Source organism: Lithobates pipiens, unplaced genomic scaffold (genome assembly GCF_037356315.1).
Source record: "Lithobates pipiens isolate NorthernLeopardFrog02 unplaced genomic scaffold, aLitPip1_a1.2 Scaffold_27, whole genome shotgun sequence".
In the NCBI taxonomy this organism is placed as follows: Eukaryota; Metazoa; Chordata; class Amphibia; order Anura; family Ranidae; genus Lithobates; species Lithobates pipiens.
Genome location: NW_027507788.1, coordinates 62,390,510 through 62,416,595, shown reverse-complemented (window position 1 = coordinate 62,416,595; position 26,086 = coordinate 62,390,510). Strand labels below are relative to the sequence as shown.

Below are 26,086 nucleotides of genomic sequence, written 5' to 3'. Positions count from 1 at the left end.
TATTGTTGGGGTACCAATAATTGTTCTACCACATTTTCTCTCACTTTAGTAACCCGATAAAGCAATTCATTACGTATTGAAAAATGTGGCCACCGCTCATTAGCACCTGGCTCTTGGGGCTCCCCATTTATTACTACAACCTGTTCCCGTGCCCTGGCCAAAGTGGGGTCCTGCATCTGGGCAGTACCAAATGCCCCCTGGGGAACACCCAAATCTGGCAAGTCAGGGGTAGAGGCCATTTCCTCATCGTCTTCCCCCAGCATTACCTGAAGCGGGGAAGGTTCCCCCCCCTCAGTGTTCAGGTAGGTCTGAGAACCCCACATATTGACATCTTTAACAGTATCAGCACTATTTTCATCATTATTAACCAAAGTCTTGGCGTTTTTATCAACTGCGTCCATATTATGAACATGTGGCATCTCAGGGTTATTACCCTCTACAACAGGAACAGAGGGACTAGTTTCTTCCCAGTCTCTGGACCTTTCAGATAGTTCTCCTTCTCTCCAAAGTTTTGCAAATAATGGACAGTCTCGTCCTATGATAACGTCATGTACCAAGTTCTTTACCACCCCCACCTCTTGAGTACCAGTGCCACATGCTGTGGAGATGGACACCGAGATGAGAGGGTACTCTCTAGTGTCCCCATGAATGCACACAACCCGCAAAATTTTGCTTACCGGACCGATCTTCCCAATTACTCTAGGGTGAACCAGGGTTACCATGCTTCCAGAGTCCAGCAAGGCCCATGCAGGGTGGTGGTTCACTTGGACTTCACACTCAAAATTCCTCTCTCCAAGGTCAAGATGTGTTGTACACGATTTATGGGCATAAAAATACCCCCTCTGAAGAACCCCGCATTCCATGGGTTCTTCCTGCAATGGGCAGTGGGCCCGGGTATGGCCCCAGGCATGACATCGCCAACATTGTACATCCCCTCCTCTCCGATCAGGAACAGGTCGCTGAGGGGGTAACGGGTGTGACTCTTGGCCTTCCGGGGTGTTGGTTCCAGGGCTCCTGGGGACATCTGTTCGAAGGGCGGCAGTTGGTCGGAAGGGCCATGGCCGACTGGGCCCTTGACGCTTGGTGGGGCCAAGCAGATCCTCCACCACCGTATATCGTTCCACCATCTCAACAAGGCCGTTCGCGGTTTTGGGGTCTCCATGACTGACCCACCGTTGAAGGTCATCTGGCAGTGACCTTAAGTACCGGTCCAGCACGATCCGCTCCACAATTTGGGGGCCAGACAACACTTCGGGCTGCAGCCATTTTTTTACTAGTTGCACCAGGTCATGCATTTGAGATCGCGGTGGCCGGTTTGAACGATACTTCCATTGGTGCACTCGTTGGGCCCGAACGGCCGTAGTCACCCCCAACCGAGCCAGTATTTCTGCCTTTAGTTTTTGATAATTTTTAGCATCTTCTGGTGGTAGGTCAAAATAGGCTTTTTGAGAATCTCCGGTGAGGAAGGGAGCAATTAAGCCGGCCCACTGGTCCTGGGGCCACCCTTCTCTCTCTGCCGTCCTCTCAAATGTTGCCAGAAACGCCTCTACGTCATCACTCGGGGACAACTTCTGCAAGAAATGGCTTGCCCTTATGGTCACCTGGTTGCCAGGGGCAACGGCCACTTGTTCACGGACTTGAGAAAGCTGCTGCACTGCTTCTTTTAAGGCCACCATCTGATCCTGCATAACCCCTTGTTGGGTCGCTTGCTGGGCTGCTAACTGGGCCACCAACAGGCGAGTATTTTCTTGCTGCAAAGCCAGTGCCTCGTTGTGCTGCGTTGCTAAGCGCTGATTAGCTTCCTCATGGCGGGTCTGCGCTTGTATATTTGCCAAGGACAGCTGTTTAATTAGCTCCTCCATGGTTTCAGCTTTCCGCAGTTGTGCAGCTTTAACCCAGGACATAAATTCACTGTACTGTCCCTTTAAATGTCAGTTCAAATTCACAAAAAAAAAAATAGCAAGAAAAAAATGCCTGTTACTTTGTCCTGCCCGCATTCGAGCACCACTTGTAATGTTCGGGGGACCAGGTAGACCGCAGGACACAGGCTTTTCATACAACAAAAGGGTTTATTAACTTAAATAGCTTTACAGCAGCCAAAAACAAAAGGAAAAAGATTTGTTGTCTCACCGACTTGCAAAGTCCAGAACAGCTGTCCTTATCAGAAACAGAGCTTGGTCTTGATGGCAGGTAGCTTCTCCTGCCAGGAGCCTTCCAAACAGGACACTGCTGTCCACTTCATTTGCTGCAACCCAAAACAAACGCCAAACACCATCCACCATGTGTTCTCCACTCCTCCACACCACTCTACAACTTCCTGTCTTGCCTTTTAAAGACACTTCCTCTAACAGGTGGGTTAATCAATTTTCATTCCCTAAAGAGAGCACAACCCAAACAGAGGGGAAATATAGCGTCCTTCCAGGACCCAGCCACGGCGTCCATTACAATATATATATAATATATATACTCTGCATTCAGTGTAGCCTATATATACAGTGCATTCATGGTGTATAGTTTCTAATACACTTCAGGTGGTGTACACAGTATATAATAAAGTGTGTACAGTTTCTGATACACTTCTCGTAGTTCTAAACAGTATACAATACTTTATTATATACTGTGTACACCACCTGAATCGTATTAGAAACTATACACTTCAGGTGGTGTACACAGAAGCACTGTATATTACTGATCATAACCAATTATTACATTTTGGTAGTTTTCATCCACGCAATATATTCAATTCCATTCCAAAAAGTCAGCTAATGAGGGTCCAAAGAATAGTCACTGATCCACAACGCTGTCATCAGAGACTAGATTAAATGGAAAGGAAACTTATAAATAGAGGATATCCTGAAGCATTTATAAAAAAAGGAACGGTTAAATCTAGGTATTATTAGGACATCCCAAAAATCTCTTAAAAGAATCCCTTTTGTCACACAATATCATCCATTTTCACATATATTTTTTAATATTATTAAAAAAAAATTGGAATTTACTTAGAACTAGTTATCCTACTATTGAAGAATTTTGGAGTCCACCTAAAATTTAATATTGAACCTATGTCTTCATATAGAAAGGGTAGAACTATACGTGACCGATTTGAGATTGGACTAATTTTCTTCAGTTGTTCCTAAAATAACATTTCTTGTTCATACATCACGGGACACAGAGGCTTGGTAATTACTTAGTGGGTTAGATAGTACCTTCAGGGGATTGGACACTGGGAGCCCTAATTACAAAGTGAGTTCCTCCCCTATATAACCCCTCCCTTATGGAGAGTACCTATGGCAGTTTTTTTTGCCAGCGTTTAAGGTGGTTGGTCACATTGAAGATGTGCCTAGAAGAAAGCTCTGTTTGATGGTCTGCAGGACCTAGGAGCTATATAACTGGATCCATACCTTGGGCCAATACTAAAATGCCTAAGATGGATGGTACCCGGGCCTCGTGATAAGAAGGAACAAGGTTTTGCCTGTATTGTCTCTCCTTGGAGGTCTGGGCTCTGGGATCCAGGCTTTGGTGTACTAATATAACAGTGGCACAAAAGGTTTCTGGCAGAGTCTTCTACAGTTCCAGGGAAGAGGTTCCTGTGAGTAGGAACCCAGAACCTTGAAGGTTGGCACAACGCTACCCACCGTGATGGGTGAAGGCTCTCTGTTTTCAGCAGATCCTGCGGTGGGGATAAGTGGTGAGGTAAGTGAAGATAATCCTAAAGTATACACTGCCCTGTCAGGTTTTGCTGCCTCTCCCAATGTTTCAGTCCCTCTTTATGTCACAGAAGATGCTTTAAAGGCTGCAATGGATGGTTTAGAAGGAAGGATTACTACCTTTGTCACTGCTTCCTTAAAAAATAGCAGGAAAAGGGGTAGATCTCCTCCCTCTTCTTTGGGTTCCCTATCGGATGAGCATTCTGATAATGAGGAAAGATCCTTATCTGAGGATAGGGATGAGGTGCAGTTGGGCGAATCAGGGGAAGAGGAGAAGCTCTTCTACCTCCCAGGCCCTGAAAGCTCCTGTGCACTACTATACTAAATTGGTGCGTTTCACATACAGATTGCCTTCTGCTGAGGCTGCCATTTCCCCTGTTTCCTCCCTGGGGTCCCGGAAATCCCCACAGGCTGTGTACGTTTTCCCAAATCATCCTTTACTGGATGAATTGCTGAGGACTGGGGTCTCCCAGATAAACAATTTTCTCCTCCTAAAGGGTTTTCTCTGCTTTATCCGGTGGAGGAAAGTTTCACCAAGAAATGAGGGGTCCCAGTCATAGATGCGGCTGTTTCTTGTGTGAATATGAGCCTAATCAGTCATGTGGACAATGCTCACGGGTTTAAGGATCCAACTGAGAAACAGCTGTCTCTGTGGTGGGCGCTGTAGTCCAGACTACTGTTGCAACAATTGGCATGTGCCAGTTCCTCAAGGAACAAATGAAGCAGGTGCTTAGCCTCTTTTCACCTGAGGAGGCCAAGGTTTATGCAGAACTTTTTAAAGCCTTGTGTTTTATGGTTGATGCCATTATGGATTCTGCTCAGCAAGCATCTTGCCTCACTCTCCTGCTGGTACATATGTGCAGGTCCCTTTGGCTTAAGCATTGGGCAGCTGAAGCTTCATGCAAAAAGTATTTAACTGGGTTCCTGTTTCATGGAGAATGCCTGTTTGGGGATGATCTGGACAAATATATCCAGAAGATTACCGGGGGTAAAACCACATTGTTACCGGTCAAAAGGAAGAGTAAACATCCTTCATTTAGACGTTCTCTGTCCCCAGCTCCTGGAGCCTCATCCTCCAGGCAGTGGCGATGGCCTCCTAATCAAATTCTAGAGGAAAAGTCCAAAGTCTAGCCCAAGAGCAAAAGAAACCTTGGGGTCCAAGATCTGGTAAACAGAACCCCAAAGCCTCCCTATGAAGGGGCGCCCATGCTCAGCTGAGTGGGGGGAAAGGTGCTGCAGTTTACAGGCACCTAGCGGGAAGAGGTTCAGGACAGGTGAGTAGCCTCCATGGTGTCTCTAGGCTACAAGCTAGAGTTCTGGGAGCTTCTGCCATCTCATTTCTTAAGATGAAGAGTCCCCAAGGAACCAGGAAAAAGAAGGCCTTAGAACGTCTGTTATCCCAAGGGGTAATTATAGAGGTGGCCCCAGAAGAGCAAAGCTCAGGGTTCTACTCAAACCTCTTTAGAGTTCCAAAGCCAAACGGAGATGTCAGACCTATTCTGGATCTAAAAGACCTGAATCAATTTCTAGACATTCATCCTTTCTGCATGGAGTCTATCTGCTCAGTAGTCTCCACCCTTCAAGGGGGAGAATTTCTGTCATCAACAGACATCAAAGATGCATATTTGCATGTGTCAATATTTCCCGCTCACCAAAGATTCCTAAAGTTTGCGGTGGATCAGCGCCACTTTCAATTTGTGGCTCTTCCCTTTGGTCTTGCTACCGCTCCTTGAGTCTTCACAAAAGTTATAGCCCACCCCTGGCAAATCTAAGGGCTCAGGACACAACAGTGACAGCCTATCTGGACGATCTACTACTCATAGAACAGTCCATAACTCTCCTAAGCCAGGCTGGGTCCTCCATTTAGAGAAATCCTCTTAGCAGCCCCTAAAAAGGCTGGAGTATTTGGGTATGGTCATAGACACAGTCGAAAGCAGAGTGTTCTTTACCCAGCTCATAGGCCAGGGCCATAAAAGATGTGGTCTGGGTAGTCTCAGCAAGGAGAAATCCCTCCATCCGACTATGTATGAGACTGTTGGGGAAAATGGTCGCCTCTTTCCAGGCTTTTCATTATGCCCAGTTTCACTCAAGATCTTTACAAAGCAACATCCTCTCTGCATGGAACAAGAGAGTTCAAGCCTTAGATCTTCCAATCTGCCTTTCCCAGGGGTGTGCCAGAGCCTCAATTGATGGTTACGGTGTCAGAGATTCACCAGACTTCAACATCGGCACTTCCCCGTGCACCTGCGGGGAAGAGCGGCACAACAACGCATGCATATGCATGATACAATACAATGTCATACGCGCATTTGCACACGGCTATGGGCCTTACCTGATTGGCCTGACAGGCCTATAAAAGGCATCAATGTGCTCTGTGTCTTTGCTGGTTTGTCTCCTCAGCTCACCTGTGTTCTTCTGTTTCCTGTTCCTGTTTACCACTTCCTGTTGTGACCCGGATTGCTTGAAGACTTCTCTGATTCTCTCCTGATCTGACCTCTGGCTTGTTTAATGGACTTCCTGCTCTTAGCCTTGCGGACTCCTGGACTGATACCTGTGTTTGACCCTCGACCTGCCTCTGGAATATGCTCTGTCTCACGGACTGATACCTGTGTTTGACCCTCGGCCTGCCTCTGGAATATCCACTCCAGGTGTTAGAACCCCTGCCGGGCATTCCCTTCTAACCGGTTCCAAGACCATCTGCACGGGCATCTCTTCCTTCAGAAGACCTTCCGCATACAAGTCACCTGCTGGCAACCCGAATCTTCAAAAAGGAAAGTCCCTTGTCCCAGTTACTTGGAAACTCTTAACCACAGATGCCAGCCTAATGGGCTGGGGAGCAGTTCTGGAAGAAGCCTCCACCCAGGGAAGATGGTCCAGAGCTGAAAGGCTCTTGTCCATCAACATTCTGGAAATGTGGTCAATTCGTTTAGCGCTCAAGGTCTGGACTTTCAGACTACAGGGTCATCCTGTCCACATACAGTCTGACAATGTTATGGCTGTGGCTTATATCCTTCACCATGGAGGCACCAGAAGCCTGGATGCCCAAAGGGAGGTGAATCACATTGTTTTCTGGGCAGAAAGGCATACAGTATTCCTTGCCTGTCTGCGGTCTTTATTCCAAGGGTAGAAAATTGGCAGGTGGATTTTCTAAGCTGCCAGCAGTTGTGTCCACGAGAATGGTCTCTACACCCCGACATATTTCAGACCATATGTCAAAATTGGAGTGCCCCGGATGTAGATCTGTTTGCATCCAGGTTTAACAAAAAAACTGGACAGCTTTTTGTCAAGAACAAATAATCTGCTAGCACAAGGGTCAGATAACTTAACGATTCCATGGGATCAGTACGCTCTGATCTATGCCTTTCCCCAATTCCGCTTCTTCCGCGGTTCCTTCGGAGGGTCAAAAGAGAAGCAAAGTCGGTCATTCTGGTGGCTCCGACTTGGTCCAGATGACCTTGGTATGCAGAAATTGTAAAGATGGCAGTGAAAAGACCTTGGGTTCTTCCGCTGCATCCAGATCTACTCTCACAAGGTCCAATATTCCATCCTGCTTTACGAAGTCTGAATTTAACGATTTGGCTGCTGAGACCCACATTCTGAAAAGCCAAGGACTCTCGGAATCAGTCCTTTTCACTCTGACTAATGCTAGGAAGCCGGCCTCCAGGCTCATCTACTACAGAATCTAAAGGAATATGTTTCCTGGTGTGAATTCAGGGGGTGGCAGCCTAGAACGTATGCCATTAGCAGGATTCTTGCCTTTCTTCAATAAGGTATTGAAATGAGGCTGGCTTTGAGCACTATCAAGGTCCAGATATCGGCCTTATCAGTATTCTCCTAGATCTCACAAAGCAGAGGCATGTGTGAGAATTGGTCACACTGGAGTAATCAATTCTTGATCCATGAACTCCTCCTCACCCTGTTCATGGACTGGGCTCAGGTCAAAGTATGAACCCCAACACCAAGCCCCCACACAGCACGTACTCTACGAGTACGAACCCGCACCATGGCTTTAAAATGGCTGGCTTGTCAGAATGAACTTAACAGAATGCACTGAAGAACAGCAAGGCCTGTGAAGAGCGAGCTGGAGGTCAGTAAGGAGCGGACCAGAACGTACCGAAAAACTGATACGAACTGACTACATGCAATGAAAACCAGATACAAACCCACAAGCACAAACTGAACAGCAGTAAAATGATCGGAATAAGCTGGAGTCTGAAAAGCGCAAATCGTCTCTAACCAAACTTCTACTAACATGAGAATAGCAGGAGCCCAAAGGGTGGCACACTGGGTCTTGAACTTCCTTTTTCAAGTCCCGTCGTACATGCTGTACGTTACCGCGTTCTTAACAATCGGACTTCAGAGGAACTCTGTCAGAAAAACCTTCAGAGTTTATTCCGATGGGAAAACCGGTCATGTGTACATGGCATGAGAGATGTGAAAATGTGGAATAGACTCCCTCGTGAACTGGTACTGTCCAGCTCAGTAGATTGCTTAAAAAAAAAAAAAAAGGCCTGGATTCTTCCCTAAATGTACATAATATAACTGGATACTAACATTTCCTGGTAAAGTTAATTCAGGGATCCAGGGATTGCCTCTTGGGGGGTCAGGAAGGAATTGTTCCTCCTGCTGGAACAAATTTTATCATGCTTTGCTGTTTTTTTTTTTGCCTTCCTCTGGATTAACTGTGGGTATAGGATTGTGTATACAGGATTGTACTTTTTCTTCCCCTTATATTGGTTAAACTAGATGGACTTGTGTCTTTTTTTTCAGCCAGACTAATAACTGTGTAACAAAAGAGAATGGAGAAACGTAAAGTGGTTCTAAGGGCTAGACATATTTTACCTTAATGCATTCACTGCATTAAGGTAAAAATGTCCCAGTAATTGTATCGCCCCCTCACCTCCCTTAATACTTATCTGATTCCCCTCCAAATCCAGCACTGTACCTGTCTGCAGCTGTGCTGGTCTCTGTCTCCCTACTCACAGGTCAAAAGACAGCAACGGAAGCCATTGGCTGCTATAATTAAAATCATGTGAACAGAGTGCGGGGGGCAGGGCTGAGTCCATGGATGCACACAGTTGGGATTAGGTCTGCAAGGGTGCCACTATAAAAAAAAACAGCTTCCTATGGTGGCATAGCTTCCTATGGTGGCACACCATAGAGAAGAGGAGTAGTCAAGAACGCTGGTGGGGGACCTCAAAAGAGGAGGTCCCCCACAAATGCTTTTTTTTTACCACTACTATTCCTTTACACTTGCTTCTGAAATTTACAAATGTAGCAATTTTGAAATTGTATGAAAGGTTTATCACTGGGAAACACTTTTTGAAAGATGAATAGTGCATTTTATATACAAGTATATAGATCAGACTAAAATGTTACATCGTTACATAGTAGGTGAAGTTGAAAAAAGACACAAGTCCATCAAGTCCAACCTATGTGTATGCTTATATGTCAGTATTATATTGTATATCCCTGTATGTTGTGGTCGTTCAGGTGCTTATCTAATAGTTTTTTGAACCTATCGATACTCCCCGCTGAGACCACCGCTTTTGGAAGGGAATTCCACATCCTTGCCGCTCTTACAGTAAAGAAACCTCTACGTAGTTAATGGTTAAACCTCTTTTCTTCTCATTTTACGTGTCCATGTTTCTTGTTAATATCCCTGGCGGTATTCCCGAGTCTGGCTTGGTGGAATTTCAGTACCATTAGCGGTAACCCCGAGCCTGACTTGGGGCTGCATTGCAGGATACAGGCAAAGTTACTTACCTTGTCCCCTGGATCCTGCAATGTCTCCCCGCTGTGTGTGCGAGCTATCTTCTCGTTCGATTCACACAGTGCCGAGTGCCGCTGAGCTCCGTTCACTGAGATGTTACAACGCACGGGAGCAGAGATCAGTGCCAAATTCAAAAAAGTAAAAACACAGTACACATACAGTACTGTATAAAAAAATGACACATCCCTTTTGTCCCTAGTGGTCTGTCCAGTGCCCTACATGCACTTATATTATAAATACCGTATATACTCGAGTATAAGCCGAGATTTTCAGCCTCTTTTTTGAGGCTGAAAGTGCCCCCCTCGGCTTATACTCGAGTCATCGCTGTCTGCCCGCTCGATCAGCGTGTCGAGCAGACAGACAGCGGCCATTCTATAATTCAAAAGCCGCGCCTCCGGCTCCGCCTTCGCCTGTGATAGGCGGAACACTGAATTTCCCAGCAGCCTGTGTTCCGCCTATCACGGACATCGTATCATCCTCGTACTACGGACGAGGATGATACGATGTCCGTGATAGGCGGAACACAGGCTGCTGGGAAATTCAGTGTTCCGCCTATCACAGGCGAAGGCGGAGGCGCGGCTTTTGAATTTTACAATGGCCGCCGAGGCGCCGACGAAGAGGGCACGGGACGGAGGCAAGGCAAGGCAAGGCACGGCACGGGACGGGACGGGACGGAGGCAAGGCAAGGCACGACACGGGACAGAGGCAAGGAGGCAAGGCACGGGACGGAGGCTCGGGACACAGGTAGGCTGGACACACACACACACACACACACACACACACACACACACACACACACACGGATGGATGGATGGAGACACACACACACACAGGGATGGATGGATACACACACACACACAGGGATGGATGGATGGATGGAGACACACACACACAGGGATGGATGGATGGAGACACACACACACAGGGATGGATGGATGGATGGATGGAGACACACACACACAGGGATGGATGGATGGATGGACACACACACACACAGGGATGGATGGACGGACACACAGGGATGGACGGACACACAGGGATGGACGGACACACAGGGATGGACGGACACACACACAGGGATGGACAGGCATGTCTCACCCTCGGCTTATACACGAGTCAATAAGTTTGCCAGTTTTTTTGGGGGTAAATTGGGGGCCTCGGCTTATATTCGGGTCGGCCTATACTCGAGTATATACGGTACTGTTTATTCTGCCTGGAATTTGGAGATTGTCCATTGCAACCAAAAAGTGTCCCTTTATGTCAAAAGTGGTTTTAGACCAGCTAGAAAACAGTGATAATAAATTAGAATCACTTGAAGAATTGAGTATTATAGCGATTTGTGGGGAAATTAGTCATCAAACACTAAATTTAATGACCGCGACAATTCTGCAACTGAGCAAATGTCAGTGTTTTTGATTTGATTACATTATTGAATATTTTTTTTTATAATTATATTATTATTTGTTATAATTATTTATAGTTATTTATTATATTATCATTTATTATTTTGTGTTTCAAACTTTATCATACTTGAGATGTCTACTAGACTCTGGTTTGGACAGATTTAAGTGAGTTATTCCTAAGAATTGCAGGCCTACAATACAAAACGCCATATTCTACGCAAAATAATTGTATCGCTTTCAGCACCTACAATCAGAAATAATCATATCGCCAGGGAGGTTAAACTCCCTTCCACAAAAAAGTTTTATCCCTATTGTGAGGTCACTATTACCGTATTACCATATTTATTACCATGAAATGATATTCCCTCTCAGGCGTCTCTTCTCCAGGGAGAATAAGTTCAGTGTTCGCAACCTTTCCTCATAACTAATATCCTCCAGACCCTTTATTAGCTTAGTTGCCCTTCTTTGTACTTTCTTCATTTCCAGTACATTCTTCCTGAGAACTGGTGCCCAGAACTGGACAGCATACTCTAGGTGCAGCTGGACCAGAGTCTTTTAGAGTGGGAGAATTATCGTTTTATCTCTGGAGTTGATTACCTTTTTAATGCATGCCAATATTCTGTTTGTTTTGTTAGCAGCAACTTGGAATTGCATGCCATTGCTGAGCCTATCATCTACTAGGACCTTTTCCATCCTAGATTCCCCCAGAGGCTCTCCTCCTAGTGTATAGATTGCATTCATATTTTTGCCATCCAAAAGCATTATTTTACATTTTTTTTACATTAAACCTCATTTGCCATGTAGTTGCCTACCCCATGAATTTGTTCAGATCTTTTTGCAAGGTTTTCACATCCTGCCGAGAAGTTATTTCCCTCCTTAACTTAGTATTGTCCGCATATACAGAGATTGAATTGTTTACCCCATCCTCCAGGTCATTAATGAACAAAATAGATAGGATTGTTCCCAGAACAGAACTCTGGGGAACCCCACTACCCACCTCTGACCATTTTGAGTACTCCCCATTTATTACCACCCTCTGAATGCGCCCTTGATGCCAGTTTTCAATCCATGTACTCACCCTATAGTCCATGCCAATGGACCTTATTTTGTACAGTAAACGTTTATGGGAAACTGTCAAACGCTTTTGCAAAATCCAGATACACAATGGCAACTCACCTCCTCATAGAAGGTTAATAGATTGATTTGGCAAGAACAATTGATTCTTCATGAATCCATGCTGATTACTACTAATGATACTGTTCTTGTTACTAAAATCTTGTATATAGTCCCTTATTATCCCCTCCAAGAGCTTGCATACTATTGATGTTAGGCTAACTGGTCTGTAATTCCCATTGATGTATTTTGGGCTCTTTTTAAGTATTGGTGCTACATTGGCTTTTCTCCAATCATCTGCTACCATTCCAGTCAGTAGACTGTCAGTAAAAAGTAGGAACAATGGTCTGACAATTACTTTACTGAGTTCCCTAAGTACCAGTGGATGCAAGCCATCTGGTCCCGGTGATTTATTAATTTTAAGTTTCCCAAGTCTAATTTTAATTCCGTCCTCTCTTAACCATGGAGGTGCTTCCTGAGATGCGTCATAAGGATAAACACTGCAGTTTTGGTTACTGAAGCCCCCGGATTGCCTCATGAAGACGGAGGAGAAGAATAAATTCAATACCTTTGCCATCTCCCCATCCTTTTTAACCAGATGTCCTTCCTCATTCTTTATGGGGCCAATATGGTCTGTCCTCCCTTTTTTACTGTTCACATACTTAAAAAAATTTCCTGTGATTTTTTTAATTTTTTTTGCTGTCCTCTGCTGTGTCTTTCGTGTTCTATCTTAGCTGCCTAATTGCACCCTTACATTTCTTGTTGCATTCTTTATAATGTCTGAATGCTGGCGATGATCCCTCAACCTTGTATTTTTTTAAAGCCTTCTCTTTTGCAATTATATGCATTTTTACATTGGAGTTAAGCCATCCAGGACTTTTGTTCACTCTTTTAAATGTATTACCCAATGGGATGCATTGGCTAATGGCTTTATTTAACATGCTCTTAAATCAAACCCATCCTCCGTGTTCTTTGTTCCTAAGATTTTATTACAATTCATACCTTCTAACAAGGTTCGTAGTTTAGAGAAGTTGGCTATTTTGAAATTCAGTGTCTTTGTATTCCCCTTATGTTTCCTATTTGTGTGATTTAAACTGAACCCAATTTACCCGTGATTTCTGTTTCCTAAATTGCCCCATATTTCCACATCCATGATTAGATGTGTATTGTTGGTAATCGGTAGATCCAGTAATGTTTTATTTCTAGTTGGTGTGTCTACCATCTGAACCATGAAATTGTCCTGCAAAGCATTTGGGAATGGGCAAGCTTTAGATGAATGTGTGGTTCCCTCCGCCCAGTCTATGTCTGGATAATTAAAATCCCCCATTATAATAACACTTCCCATTCTTGCTGCTAATCCAACTTGTGATAGGAGATCCGTCTCCCCCTCCTCCCTCAGGTTAGGGGGTCTATAGCATACTCCCAGTAATATTTTCACCTTAGGTTCATCTCTTTGGAGCTCTACCTATAAGGATTTCACCTCCTCCCTAGCTCCCTTAGTGATGTCATCTCTCACATTCACCTGTACATTATTCTTGATATATAGACATACCCCTCCCCCTTCTTACCCTCTCCATCCCTGAGATAAAGGGTATACCCTTGAATGTTTGCCAGCCAATCATGAGAGCTGTTGAACCAGGTCTCTGAAATTCTAACAATCCAAATCCTCCTCGTACAACGGTATCTCTAGTTCACCCATCTTGTCGGCCAGGCTCCTGGCATTGGTGAACATGCCACGTAGTTTATACTGGTCACATACTATCTTCTTATTGGATGTTTTGAGATTGCAACTAGGACTTGTTATTATACTTACCTTGGGTTTATGTGCTTTAGTCAACTAACACTAATGCCCCCAATGCTACCCTCTGGAATATGTTCCGTGCTGACTATCTCTACCTCTGGGCCCCCCCTGTCGCCTAGTTTAAAAACCCCTCTAATGTTTTGGCCATCTTTACTCCCAGCTGATCTGCACCCTCCTCATTTACGTGCAGTCCATCCCTTCTATAATACTGGTGATTGACTGAGAAGTCGGCCCAGTCCTCCAGGAACCCAAACCCCTCCTTTCTACACCAGCTCTTCAGCCACTTGTTTACTTCCCGAATCTCATAGTTTCATAGTTTCATAGTTAGTAAGGTTGAATAAAGACACCAGTCCATCCAGTTCAACCTGAGTGAGTGTCTACAATCACCCCTGCACACTCACATCGGTCCCTACCCTCAAAGAGCCTACAATCCAAGGTCCCTAATTAATATACTAGGGCCAATTTTAGACAGAAGCCAATTAACCTACCTGCATGTCTTTGGATTGTGGGAGGAAACCGGAGCACCCGGAGGAAACCCACGCAGGCACAGGGAGAACATGCAAACTCCAGGCAGGTAGTGTCGTGGTTGGGATTTGAACCAGCGACCCTCCTTACTGCTAGGTGAGAGTGCTAACCACTACACCACTGTGCCGCCCTTCATCTCCCTCTGCCTTTCTGGTGTGGCCCGATGTACCAGTAGTATTCCTGAGAATACTGCCTTGGAGGTTATTTTCCTCAATTTAACTTTAAGTTTCTAAAATCATTCTTTAGGACAGTCCATCTGCCTCAGATTTTGTCATTGGTGCCAACGTGCACCATGAAACCCGGGTCTTCCCCAGCCCCTCCCACTAATCTGTCAACAAGATCCATGATGTGCCAAACCCAAGCACCCGGTAGACAACATACAGTTTGACGCGTCAGGTCTTTTTTACAGATTGCCCTCTCTGTCCCTCCACCAAAATCTGTCTTTCCTTTCCCTTGCTCCCCCCTCTTTCACTGCAGGAGTTCTTCCCCCGGCAGCTAGGAGAGTCACTCAGTTCCAGCAGTGCTGGTCCCTGACTGGTTTCACCAATGTCACTCAATGGAGCGTACTTATTATTAAGGCTCCAGCTCTGGATCGGCCTCCCTGGCACTTCCCCCTCTACCTTCCTGACTGTCACCCATCTACTCTTTCCTAGTGCCTGCACCTCTTTGTCTCCACCCGCCTCTGTGCTGGCCCCTGCCAGCACCTGCCATGTAAGTGCCTGGCTCTCCTTTAGTATGGAGGGACTTCTCAGTACTGACAGTTGCTTCCCCAGATTTAGAACCTGGGCTTCCAGGGAAACAATGAGCTTACATTTTGCATAGCAGTATTTGCCCTCGATCAGATGATCAAGGAACGCATACATGCCGCAAGATGTACACCGCATCTGTACAGTCGCATCTCCACACCCACATCGTACCTAGCCATTTAATGAGGATTGGGGAGTATACCCTGTTCAAATTACCTAACAACTAGCTTCCTGACACTAGTGTGGGACAAATGAGTAGGAAATAGGGACAGAGGGACCAAATCAAGAACAGTCCCTCGAAATCAGACACAGTTGGGAGCTGTGTGTAGTAGTGCCATATTCAAACAAAAGATCTATTGGAGGTTGGATTGTGTTTTTAAGTCGTACTGCCATTTAATTGCTATGGCTAGCCCAACAGCTGAACAAAGAAATCATTAGTTAATTTGTGCTCAGAGATGTATCGAAGTGCATTTTGCCAAAAATAAAAGAAAATTACACACACATTAAACAGAAATAGTTCATCCTGCACTAAATCTTTCAGTTGACATACCTGGATCCTCAAAACCTTCTCCATAGAGTCTGTGGTGAGAAAATGTGTCTTCTTTATGTTGTCGAATGTATACACAATAGATGATAATAAGAAGACAAGCTAGAACACCGGCCATTCCAAGAAACAATGCAAGAAGTTTGTGAGCACCAAGATACTTTTTAATTCTGGAATCTAACAAACAAAAGAGGGGGCTAGAACAATTATTGTATGTATTACTGAGGCATAAATATGCTTAAATAAGACAAATCAGTTCAACTAAGAAACGTTTCTTGATTCTTGCAAGGTATATAAGCTAGATTAAACAAAATACTGAGCATGAGTGGTAGCTGAACCAATTTGAATATTACAATATTTAAACTCATAAAACTGAATAAGACTAGAATGCATATATAGGAGAGAATTAAAGGCTTCTATTACCTATTTTACCTTCTGAGGTGGCTTCATCAAATGCCTCTATAAACATATGGATAACATACAGTATGTATAATATGACAATAATATATACAGTTGTGCTCATAAGTTTACATAACCTGGCAGAATTTATGATTTCTTGGCCATTTTTCAGAGAACATGAATAACACAAAATCTTTTCTTTCACTCATGGTTAGTGTTTGGCTGAAGCCATTTATTATCAGTTACCGTAACTGTGTTTACTCTTTTTAAATCATAAACACAACAGAAACTACCCAAATGACCCTGATCCAAAGTTTACATACTGTGGTGATTTTGGACTGATAGCATGCACACAAGTTGACAATTGCTATTAAAGATAACCATCCTCACCTGTGATCTATTTGCTTGTAAATAGTGTGTGTATAAAAGGTCAATGAGTTTCTGGACTCCTGACAGACCCTTGCATGTTTCATCCAGTGCTTCACTGACATTTCTGGATTCTGAATCATGGGGAAAGCAAAAGAATTGCCAAAGGATCTGTGGTAAAAGGTAGTAGAACTGTATAAAACAGGAAAGGGATATAAAAAAATATGCAAGGAATTGAGAATGACAATCAGCATTGTTCAAACTCTAATCAAGAAGTGGAAAATGAGGGGTTCTGCTGAAACCAAACCACGGTCAGGTAGACCAACTAAAATTTCAGCCACAACTACCAGGAAAATTGTTCAGGATGCAAATAAAAACTCACAAATAACTTCCGGTGAAATACAGGACTCTCTGAAAACATGTGGTGTGGCTTTTACATGATGCACAAGGAGGCATTTGAAGAAAGATGGGCTGCATGGTCAAGTCGCCAGAAGAAAGCCATTACTACACAAATGCAACGAAGTATCCCGCTTATAATACGTCAAACAGCACAGAGACAAGCCTCAAACCTTCTGGCACAAAGTCATTTGGAGTGATGAGACTAAAATTTAGCTTTTTAACCACAACCATAAACATTATATTTGTAGGGGAGTCAACACGGCTATGATGAAAAATACACCATTCCTACTGTGAAACATGGAGGTGAATCACTGATGTTTTGTGGATGTGTGAGCTACAAAGGCACAGAAAATTTGTTCAAATTTGATGGCAATATAAATGCAGTATGTTATCAAAAAATACTGGAAGAACATTTATATTCATCATCCAGGAAGCTGCGCGTGGGATGTACTTGGACATTCCAACATGACAATGATCCAAAACACAAGGCCAAGTTGACCTGTCATTCACTACAGCAGAATAAAATATAGGTTCTGGAGTGGTCATCTCAGTCTCCTGACCTCAATATTATTGAGCCACTGGGGAGATCTCAAACATGCAGTTCATGCAAGACAGCCCAAGAATGTACAGGAACTGGAGGCTTTTTGCCAAGAGGAATGGGCAGCTTTACCATCTGAGAAGATAAAGAGCCTCATCCACAAATACCACAAAAGACTTTAAGCTGTCGTTGATGTTAAATAGGGCAATACACAGTATTAATAACTGGAGTCTGTAAACTTTTAATCTGGTAATTTGGGTAGTTTTTGTAGTGATTATGATTTAAAAAGGGTAAACACAGTTGATTGATAATAAATGGCTTTAGCAAAATTGAGTGAAAAAACTTTTTGTGTTATCATTCATATTCTCTGAAAAATAAATCATACATTCTACGAGGGTATGTAAACTTATGAGCACAACTGTATATATTATATATTTATAATATATGAAAGCATATAATATATGAAAGCATGTTAAAATAAAGCATAACAATATAAATCATATAAAAAGGCCTAAAATGAATATGGATTCCTATATATTGCAAATACACATGTGGAAGTAGCAGCTGATTATGTAATTTTAGGTATTAGATCATGTATTTTTAGGTACAACCATATATCTATGAAGTATGGATCTGAATTTAGTACAAATTGCCTATAGGTTCTTGGCCACAGTATGTACTATACATATTGCGACATAGTTTAAAAAAACTATCACTGCTCCCCGCTGAAATCACCGCCTGTGGAAGTGAATTCCACATCCTTGCTGCACTTACAGAAAGAACACTCTACACAGTCTAAGGTTAAACTTCTTTTCTTCTAATTTTAATGAGTGGTCTTATTAAACTCCCTTCCATGGAAAAGTTTTACCCCTATTGTGGGGTCACCATATTTGTAAATTAAAATCATATCCGCTCTCAAGAATCTCTTCTCCAGAAAGAATAACTTCAGTGCTCATACGTTTTCTTCATAACTAATAGCCTCCAGTCCCTTTATTAGCTTTGTTGCCCTTCTCTGTACTCACTCCATTTTCTAGTACATCCTTCCTGAGGATTAATGCCCAGAACTGGACAGCATACTCCAGGTGAGGCCGGACCAGGGTCTTGTAGAGTACCACCTGTCATTAACTCTGTCAGGTTTATCACCACGTACTCCGCCCATCATAATACATTGAGAACTATTTTATCTAAGAACTGGCATATTTTAACAGAACATTATATCCTTAAGAAACATGTATGACCCACCCCGGAATTAGTCTTCTGGAGGGCTTGTTCCTTCAGGGTCCGTCTTACTTGCAGACATTATAGTTCAGCCAATGTCCCTAAAATTAGACCATTTGGGACTTTTAAATGCAGAGATTGCCCTCGTTGCCCCTGGATACAGGAGGGCAAACGATTCACCTTACCAAACGGCGGGCTATTTATACCACATGCGTTTGCTGATTGTAGCACTATGGGTGCCATTTATCTGATGGCCTGTAGTTGTAGGGCCTACTATGTTGGTAAAACCATCCGTGAGCTAAGGCAAAGGATTGGTGACCATGCCTATTACTCCGGAAGCGGCAAGTTGACCACCATTGGTAGACATATCGGGATGCATCGCGATATGATACGTCAGTGGTCCGCTTCTGGGTTCTGGAGGTGGTACATCCGAGTCCCAGGGGAGGGGATTGGGATCGAACGATCCTACAGAAGGAAACTCTGTGGATCGAACGACTCAATGCGACCTCTGTCCCGGGACTCAATGAAATGATTTCCTATAAACCCTTTTTATAGGGTGGCACTTCCGTATGATGGATTGATTGCCATCCCAGAATGTCAGCTATGATTTGCAGGCACGTCACAATAATTCTTTGACTGTGCTTGATTTTAAAATCTCATTTCCGGGACTAGGGTTACCCCTGGTGACTTTTGTGGTATGGGAGTGGTGGATCTTCCCCCTCTCCAATTATGATTTTTCGTTATTTAATTTGTATAAGTACTGTACATTTATTTTGATTGTTTGTCTTTATATGTATTTTACGTCATTGGCTGTGAAGGGGCTCTGCTCACCATATCACAGACAGTGGCGTGTTGGGTCAATCTTTTTGGGGCCCTACTCTTAAGTGGGTTCCCCAGCAGTGGATGCGTGCCCACCCTGGCAGGACCCCGCGTATGTCGATGCGGTCTCTACTTGCATAGGCCTTAGCCTGGGCATTTGCCCTTTGGGTTGTTTTGGCCTGTGCGCACTTGCGCAGTGGTTATGCTGTTCCGTGCAGTCTTATCTGCACGGTTCTATTTGTGGCGGATGCCCCCTGTTAGCACGCATGCGTGCCCGATACCTTCGTGTGCGGGCCGCGTTCCCGCTGTCTGCTTGGCCCTGTGGGGCCTCCGTCAATGAACGCCTGTGACGAGCGTGCACACACACCTGAGTGTGTACGTTCATCTGCGCGGTGTGGGTGGGCTGACCCCCGTGACGTCAGACGCCACCAGATGGTGGCGTCGCTGTACTCCACGTGGGTTGGGGAGCTTAAATAGAGGCTGCTTGTCAGTCCTCTGTTGAGCGATTTGGGACCGTGTCGCTGGGCGTTCATTTGGGCGATTGCTTGTATAGGTGGGTACATATGCATTTCAAACAGATCGGATCACAATTCTTTTTTTACCGTGCTGTATTGAGCTTTTTGATGATTATCCCTTTCCATCGCACCAACAGTTCGTATTGTGCTGTAGGCCTATGTAGCCACTTCCTTGGAACTTGGATAATGTATATTTGGAGATAGAATTTCACAACGTTCGGTGGAAGAAATGTTAGACACGTCTATAGCTCAATCAGCACTTCTGTGACTTTGATTACTCCTGTATATCTCGCCCCTGTGTTCGCCCATGCGTAGACCCTGGCTGTATTACTATTCTCGGTGAGTGGGTTGGTGGGGATAACTTCCTCTCGGTGTTGGTTTATCTAATTTTCTCCCCCCTCCTCCTCTTCTTTGTCCACTTCCCCCCTTTTCCCTTCCTTCCTGCCCCATTCCCTTTTTTTTTCTCTCCACTAATGCTCCACTCTCTTGACACCAGAGCCGGTCTTATATACTCCCCCGCATTCACCGCTGGGGGAATTGGTGGGCCCTGCTGACCTGTCGCTACTGCCAGTGTTGGTGAGCTGATCTCCTAATTTTGATTTAAGTTTAATCATGCCGTTTATTTGTTATATAGCTTGTTGTTTTCTTTCCCTACTTTTTCTCCATTTGCCTAATCCACAGATCTCCCTCCTGAAGAAGCGGTTTTTGACTGCGAAACCGGTAGAGGAATACGGATACACCACCCTTCAACATAAAACTTTATGGGGAAACCCGACAGTTGTTGTATAGTTGTGGTGGATGTTTTTACAATGTAATGTTTTGTCTGATTGTAACTGTCTTTGTAAATCCTTTTTTACAAATTTTCTCTTTGAGCTTTATTAAAAATTATTAATGTATTCTTTGATTTACCTGTGTTAATAAGTACCAAGATAGTCCATAGACACTTTACTAACTGTGTAGGTTTTGTCATATTAGCTGCAGTTGCAGTAACGGCCTTTAAAAATGACCCTGTAACCTCCGGTGTTTCTCCCAAAATTATTGATGAGGATGAAGGTACTTGTGTATAAGTTTTCTTGAATCTCTTATCGGGGCTATTAACTCATTTTATTGTCTTGTAGAGTAGACGAATTATTGCTTTATCTCTTGAGTTAATTCCCTTTTTAATGCATGCCAATATTCTGTTTGCCTTGTTAGCAGCAGCTTGGCATTGCATGCCATTTCTGAGCCTATCATCTACTAGGACCCCCAGGTCCTTTTCCATCCACTCTTTTAAATGTATTTCCCAATGGAATGCACTGGCTAATGCCCTTATTTAATATACTCTTAAAGCACACCCATTTTACCTTCATGTTCTTTGTTCCTAAGATTTTATCCCAATTTATATCTTCTAGCAAGATTCATAGTTTGGGGAGGTTTGCTCTTTTGCAATGCAATGTCTTTGTGTTCCCCTTATGGTTCCTATTTGTGTGATTTATACTGAAGCTAATTTATCTGTGATTGCTATTTCCTAAATTGCCCCTTATTTCCACATTCCTTATGAGTTTATGTGAAATCTCCATTAATAGCTTTAAAATGTTGTAATTATGTATATATTTAAGTTAGCTTGTATCTATGTAGGGCGTACCATATTATCTTCACAGAAGTCTCTGTTAGACCAGACAAGTCAGTGCTTAGGCTTGTGTATCTAAACAATGGGCCCAAACCTCATTGTTCTACACATATTCACTTCAAAGGATCTCATTTTTGGATATGCAATGAAGGGAGGCCAACCCGCATCAATACTTAACTTCCCGGGAAAAGGTCAGTTAATCGCCTGCTCAAAATAGTCACAAGAATTTGCATTAAAGGGGTAGACTAAAGTATAGGGATTAGAGCTGTAGCCAGTTCTTAACCAAGAATAGGGAAGCCCACCAATCGGAGTCACACCATGCCAACTAATGAGGCATCAGCCTGTATTGATATACACAGACTAGATGGGAGGGAAACACACACGCTATGGCACAGCAGTGACGTGAATGGAACCTCTATGGAAATAGTAAATATGTGAAATCTCCCTTGTACTTGTATCTATATATGTTGGTCTTATGTATTTTCTGTCCTACTGTTTGTAGATTAATGTTTTAAGGAATATACTCTATATTCCTTCATGTAATCCATGTTTTTTACCCTTTTCCTGTACAATTAGATAGATTGGCATACTGGGCGGGACTGTGAGCGGAGCCGAGCCGAATACACAGTACAATCGGCTCTGTCTTTTTCGGCAGCGCTCGCTCCAGAAACAGCAGGGAGGCGGGACTACGAGCGGAGCCGAGCAGTCGGCTCGGTCTTGTTCGGCGGCGCTCTGTATTTTTCGGCGGCGCTCAGTATTTTAGACTCACAGACAGTGGGGATCAGCGTATAACACGCACCCACAACTTTCCCCCGATTTTAAGGGGGAAAAAGTGTGTGTTATATGCTGATGAATACGGTAGCTGCAATTATATATGTGAACTGATACACAAAAATAAAATATTTTAAATGAATAATTGTGCTAATATTAACCTAATAATATTGCACAGTGTACCACCAAATAAAGTAAAGTGAATAATTATGAACATATAGTGAACCATACAAAATATAAGAAATATATAAAAATATATAAAATTCCTTCTGTGTAACAAAACAAACTTTTGCCACAAGTAAAAGAATATCACATTCCACAGTGTACAAACCAAAGTCTCTGCCAATAATTTCACATATGTGGGATTAGATAATCAAGCCTTAAAGTGGTTGTATACTCATTTTTTTAACTTTTACCTACAGGAAAGCCTATAATAAGGCTTACCTGTAGGTAAAAAAAATATCTCCTAAACCTGTACGGTACTGCACGGAGATATTCCCCTCGGTATGCGCCGCTGACTGCAGCGGCGCATTCGCAGCAGTGGCCGGACTCGGCCGGGATGAAATCTCCCGCGCGCATGCGCGGGAGTGACGATATCGCGGCTCCGGTCACTCACAGCGCCGGAGCCGCGATACCCGGAAGAAATGCAGAGGGAGCATGTCAGCTCCCTCGGCGTGGATGGGGCCAGATGTCGGGGCCTCGTTCTAAGGTAAGTATCTCATAATGAGCTAGTATGCGGTGCATACTAGCTCATTATGCCTTTTGCTTTGCATGTGGTAAAAAAAATTTGCGGGTTTACTACCGCTTTAATGAGTCTTCTGAGTAACAGATGGTTCATTCAGAGATTTCACTGCTGATACCCATGGATGAATTTCTAACTTTCAGCAGGCTTCCATAACATGAAAAACAAGGAACAAACAAGACCATTGCGCAGATATTATAACTAAGTGATCCCTATTTAGTTAGGGTGAACCTCACTCACACTTTCCCGCAGGATAGATCGCATATGAAATGAGCAGTTGCATACAGCATAACGCTGGGATCTCCTCATACGCTGACACTGCACATAAAACACTGCTGGTACCGTCACAGGCTCCTCCTCCCAACTAGTTTCATCACCAGACACATGATTTTTTTTTTCAAGGGTGATCATGTGACAGACCCGATCAATACTTATAGTGCGCTTGCCAGTTGCCATAATGACCAGGGAGTTCAATGCATCATCATACCATCCTTTGCGTTCTGCACTTCATTTCAAAAGCAACATAATATACAGAGTTACATTTTATTACACTTACAATCCTGACAATATGACAAATGTTAAAAGTTTAGAAAGAATGTAGCTTAAAGTGGTTGTAAACCCTTACAACACACTTTGACCTACATGTAAGCCTAGATTAAGGCTTACCTGTAGCTCCAAGAAATATCTCCTAAACCTATATGGTTTAGGAGATATTTGCCCGAAGACAGGCACCGCTGTCTACGGCGCATGCGCCGTAGACAGCGGCGTGCAGGCGCACTGAGCGCGGCATTTTCAACGACGGAGCTGCCGCGCGTGTCGGCTCCCATGCGCATGTGCGGGAGTGACGTCATTGCGTCTTCGCCGAATGACAGCGGCGGAGCTGCGAGACCCCACCGAGAAGATGGATGTGCCGGACTACAGGGGACAGCGGTGACTTCGCTGGCACCTGTGTCAGGTAAGTGACACATAATGGACTACTATGCGATGCATAGTAGTCCATTATGCTTTACCTTTGCAGGGAATGAAAGAGGAAGTAAACTCATCAGGGTTTACTTCCTCTTTAAACCTACAATGATTAGCTTGACGTAGATTGCATAATACACATTTAACCAGGGAACTCCCTCCGGTGGTAAACGCATATTTCGCTCGTCTATTCTGCAGCAGAGGCTTTATTGGTTGTAATTTTAACTTTCACCACCGGAGGGAGTGCCCTGGTTAAATATGTATTATGCAATCTACATCAAGCTAATCATTGTAGGTTTAAGCTACATTCTTTCTAAACTTTTAACATTTGTCATATTGTCTGGATTTTAAGTGTAATAAAATGTAACTCTGTATATTATGTTGCTTTTGAAATGAAGTGCAGAACGCAAAGGATGGTATGATGATGCATTGAACTCCCTGGTCACTATGGCAACTGGCATGCACACTAAGTATTGATCGGGTCCGTCACATGATCACCCTTGAAAAAAATAAAAAAAATCATGTGTCTGGTGATGAAACTAGTTGGGAGGAGGAGCCTGTGACGGTACCAGCGGTGTTTTGTATGCACTGTCAGCGTATGAGGAGATCCCAGCGTTATGCTGTATGCAACTGATCATTTCATATGCGATCTATCCTGCGGGAAAGTGTGAGTGAGGTTCACCCTAACTAAATAGGGATCACTTTGTTATAATATCTGCACAATGGTCTTGTTTGTTCCTTGTTTTTCAAGTTATTATTGAGGCTTGCTGAAAGTTGGAAATTCATCCATGGGTATCAGCAGTGACATCTCTGAATGAACCATCGGTTACTCAGAAGACTCATTAAGGCTTGATTATCTAATCCCACATATGTGAACTCATTGGCAGAGACTTTGTACACAGTGGAATGTGATATTCTTTTACTTGTGGCAAAAGTTTGCTTTGTTACACGGAAGGAATTTTATATATTTTTATATATTTTCTATGGTTCACTATAAGTTTATAATTATTCACTTTACTTTATTTGGTGGTACACTGTGCAATATTAGTAGGTTAATATTAGCGCAATTATTCGTTTCAAATAAATAAGAATTATTTTTTTTTTAACCACTTTCAGACCGGACCATTTTGCTGGTAAATGACCAGAGGTCTTTTTACACTTTGGCACTGCGCTGCTTTAACTGGTAATTGCGCGGTCATGCAATGTTGTACCCAAACAAAATTTGCGTCCTTTTCTTCCCACAAATAGAGCTTTCTTTTGATGGTATTTGATTGCCTCTGCGATTTTTATTTTTTGCGATATAAACGTAAAAAGACCGCAAATTTTGAAAAAAAATGATATTTTCTACTTTTTGTTATTAGAAAAATCCAATAAACTCAATTTTAGTCATACATTTAGGCCAAAATGTATTCAGCCACATGTCTTTGGTAAAAAAAAAGTCAATAATTGTATATTTATTGGTTTGCGCAAAAGTTGTCACATCTACAAACTAAGGTACGTTTTCTGGAATTTACGCAGCTTTTAGTTTACGACTGCCTATCTCATTTCTTGAGGTGCTAAAATGGCAGGGCAGTACAAAACCCCCCCAAATGACCCCATTTTGGAAAGTAGACCCCCTAAGGAAACTGATAAGAGGCATGTTGAGCCCATTGAATATTTTATTTTTTTGCCTCAAGCGATTGAATAATGACAAAAAAAAAAATTTTTTTTTTTTTTACACAAAGTTGTCACTAAATGATATATTGCTCACACATGCTATGGGCGTATGTGAAATGACACCCCAAAATAAATTCTGCTGCTTCTCCTGAGTACGGGGATACCACATATGTGGGACTTTTTGGGAGCCTAGCCGCGTACGGGGCCCCGAAAACCAAGCACCGCCTTCAGGCTTTCTAAGGGCGTAAATTTTTGAGTTCACTTCTCACTACCTATTACAGTTTTGAAGGCCATAAAATGCCAAGATGGCACAAAACCCCCACAAATGACCCCATTTTAGAAAGTAGACACCCCAAGCTATTTGCTGAGAGGCATGTTGAGTTCATGGAATATTTTATATTTTGCCACAAGTTGCGGGAAAATTACAAACTTTTTTTTTTTTTTTTTAACAAAGTTGTCACTAAATGATATATTGCTCA

At 43.4% G+C, this 26,086-nt stretch overlaps 1 protein-coding gene across 2 annotated transcripts in view; it reads right to left on the bottom strand.

Annotated features, from left to right (window-relative positions):
- GFY (golgi associated olfactory signaling regulator) overlaps positions 1 to 26,086 on the bottom strand; it is a 96,938-nt gene that overhangs the window by 29,535 nt on the left and 41,317 nt on the right. For both annotated transcript variants that reach the window (XM_077457004.1, XM_077457003.1), the window contains exon 3: positions 15,619 to 15,789. In XM_077457004.1, coding sequence (XP_077313130.1) covers positions 15,619 to 15,789 — 171 coding nt within the window. The remainder of the gene's footprint in view (positions 1 to 15,618; positions 15,790 to 26,086) is intronic.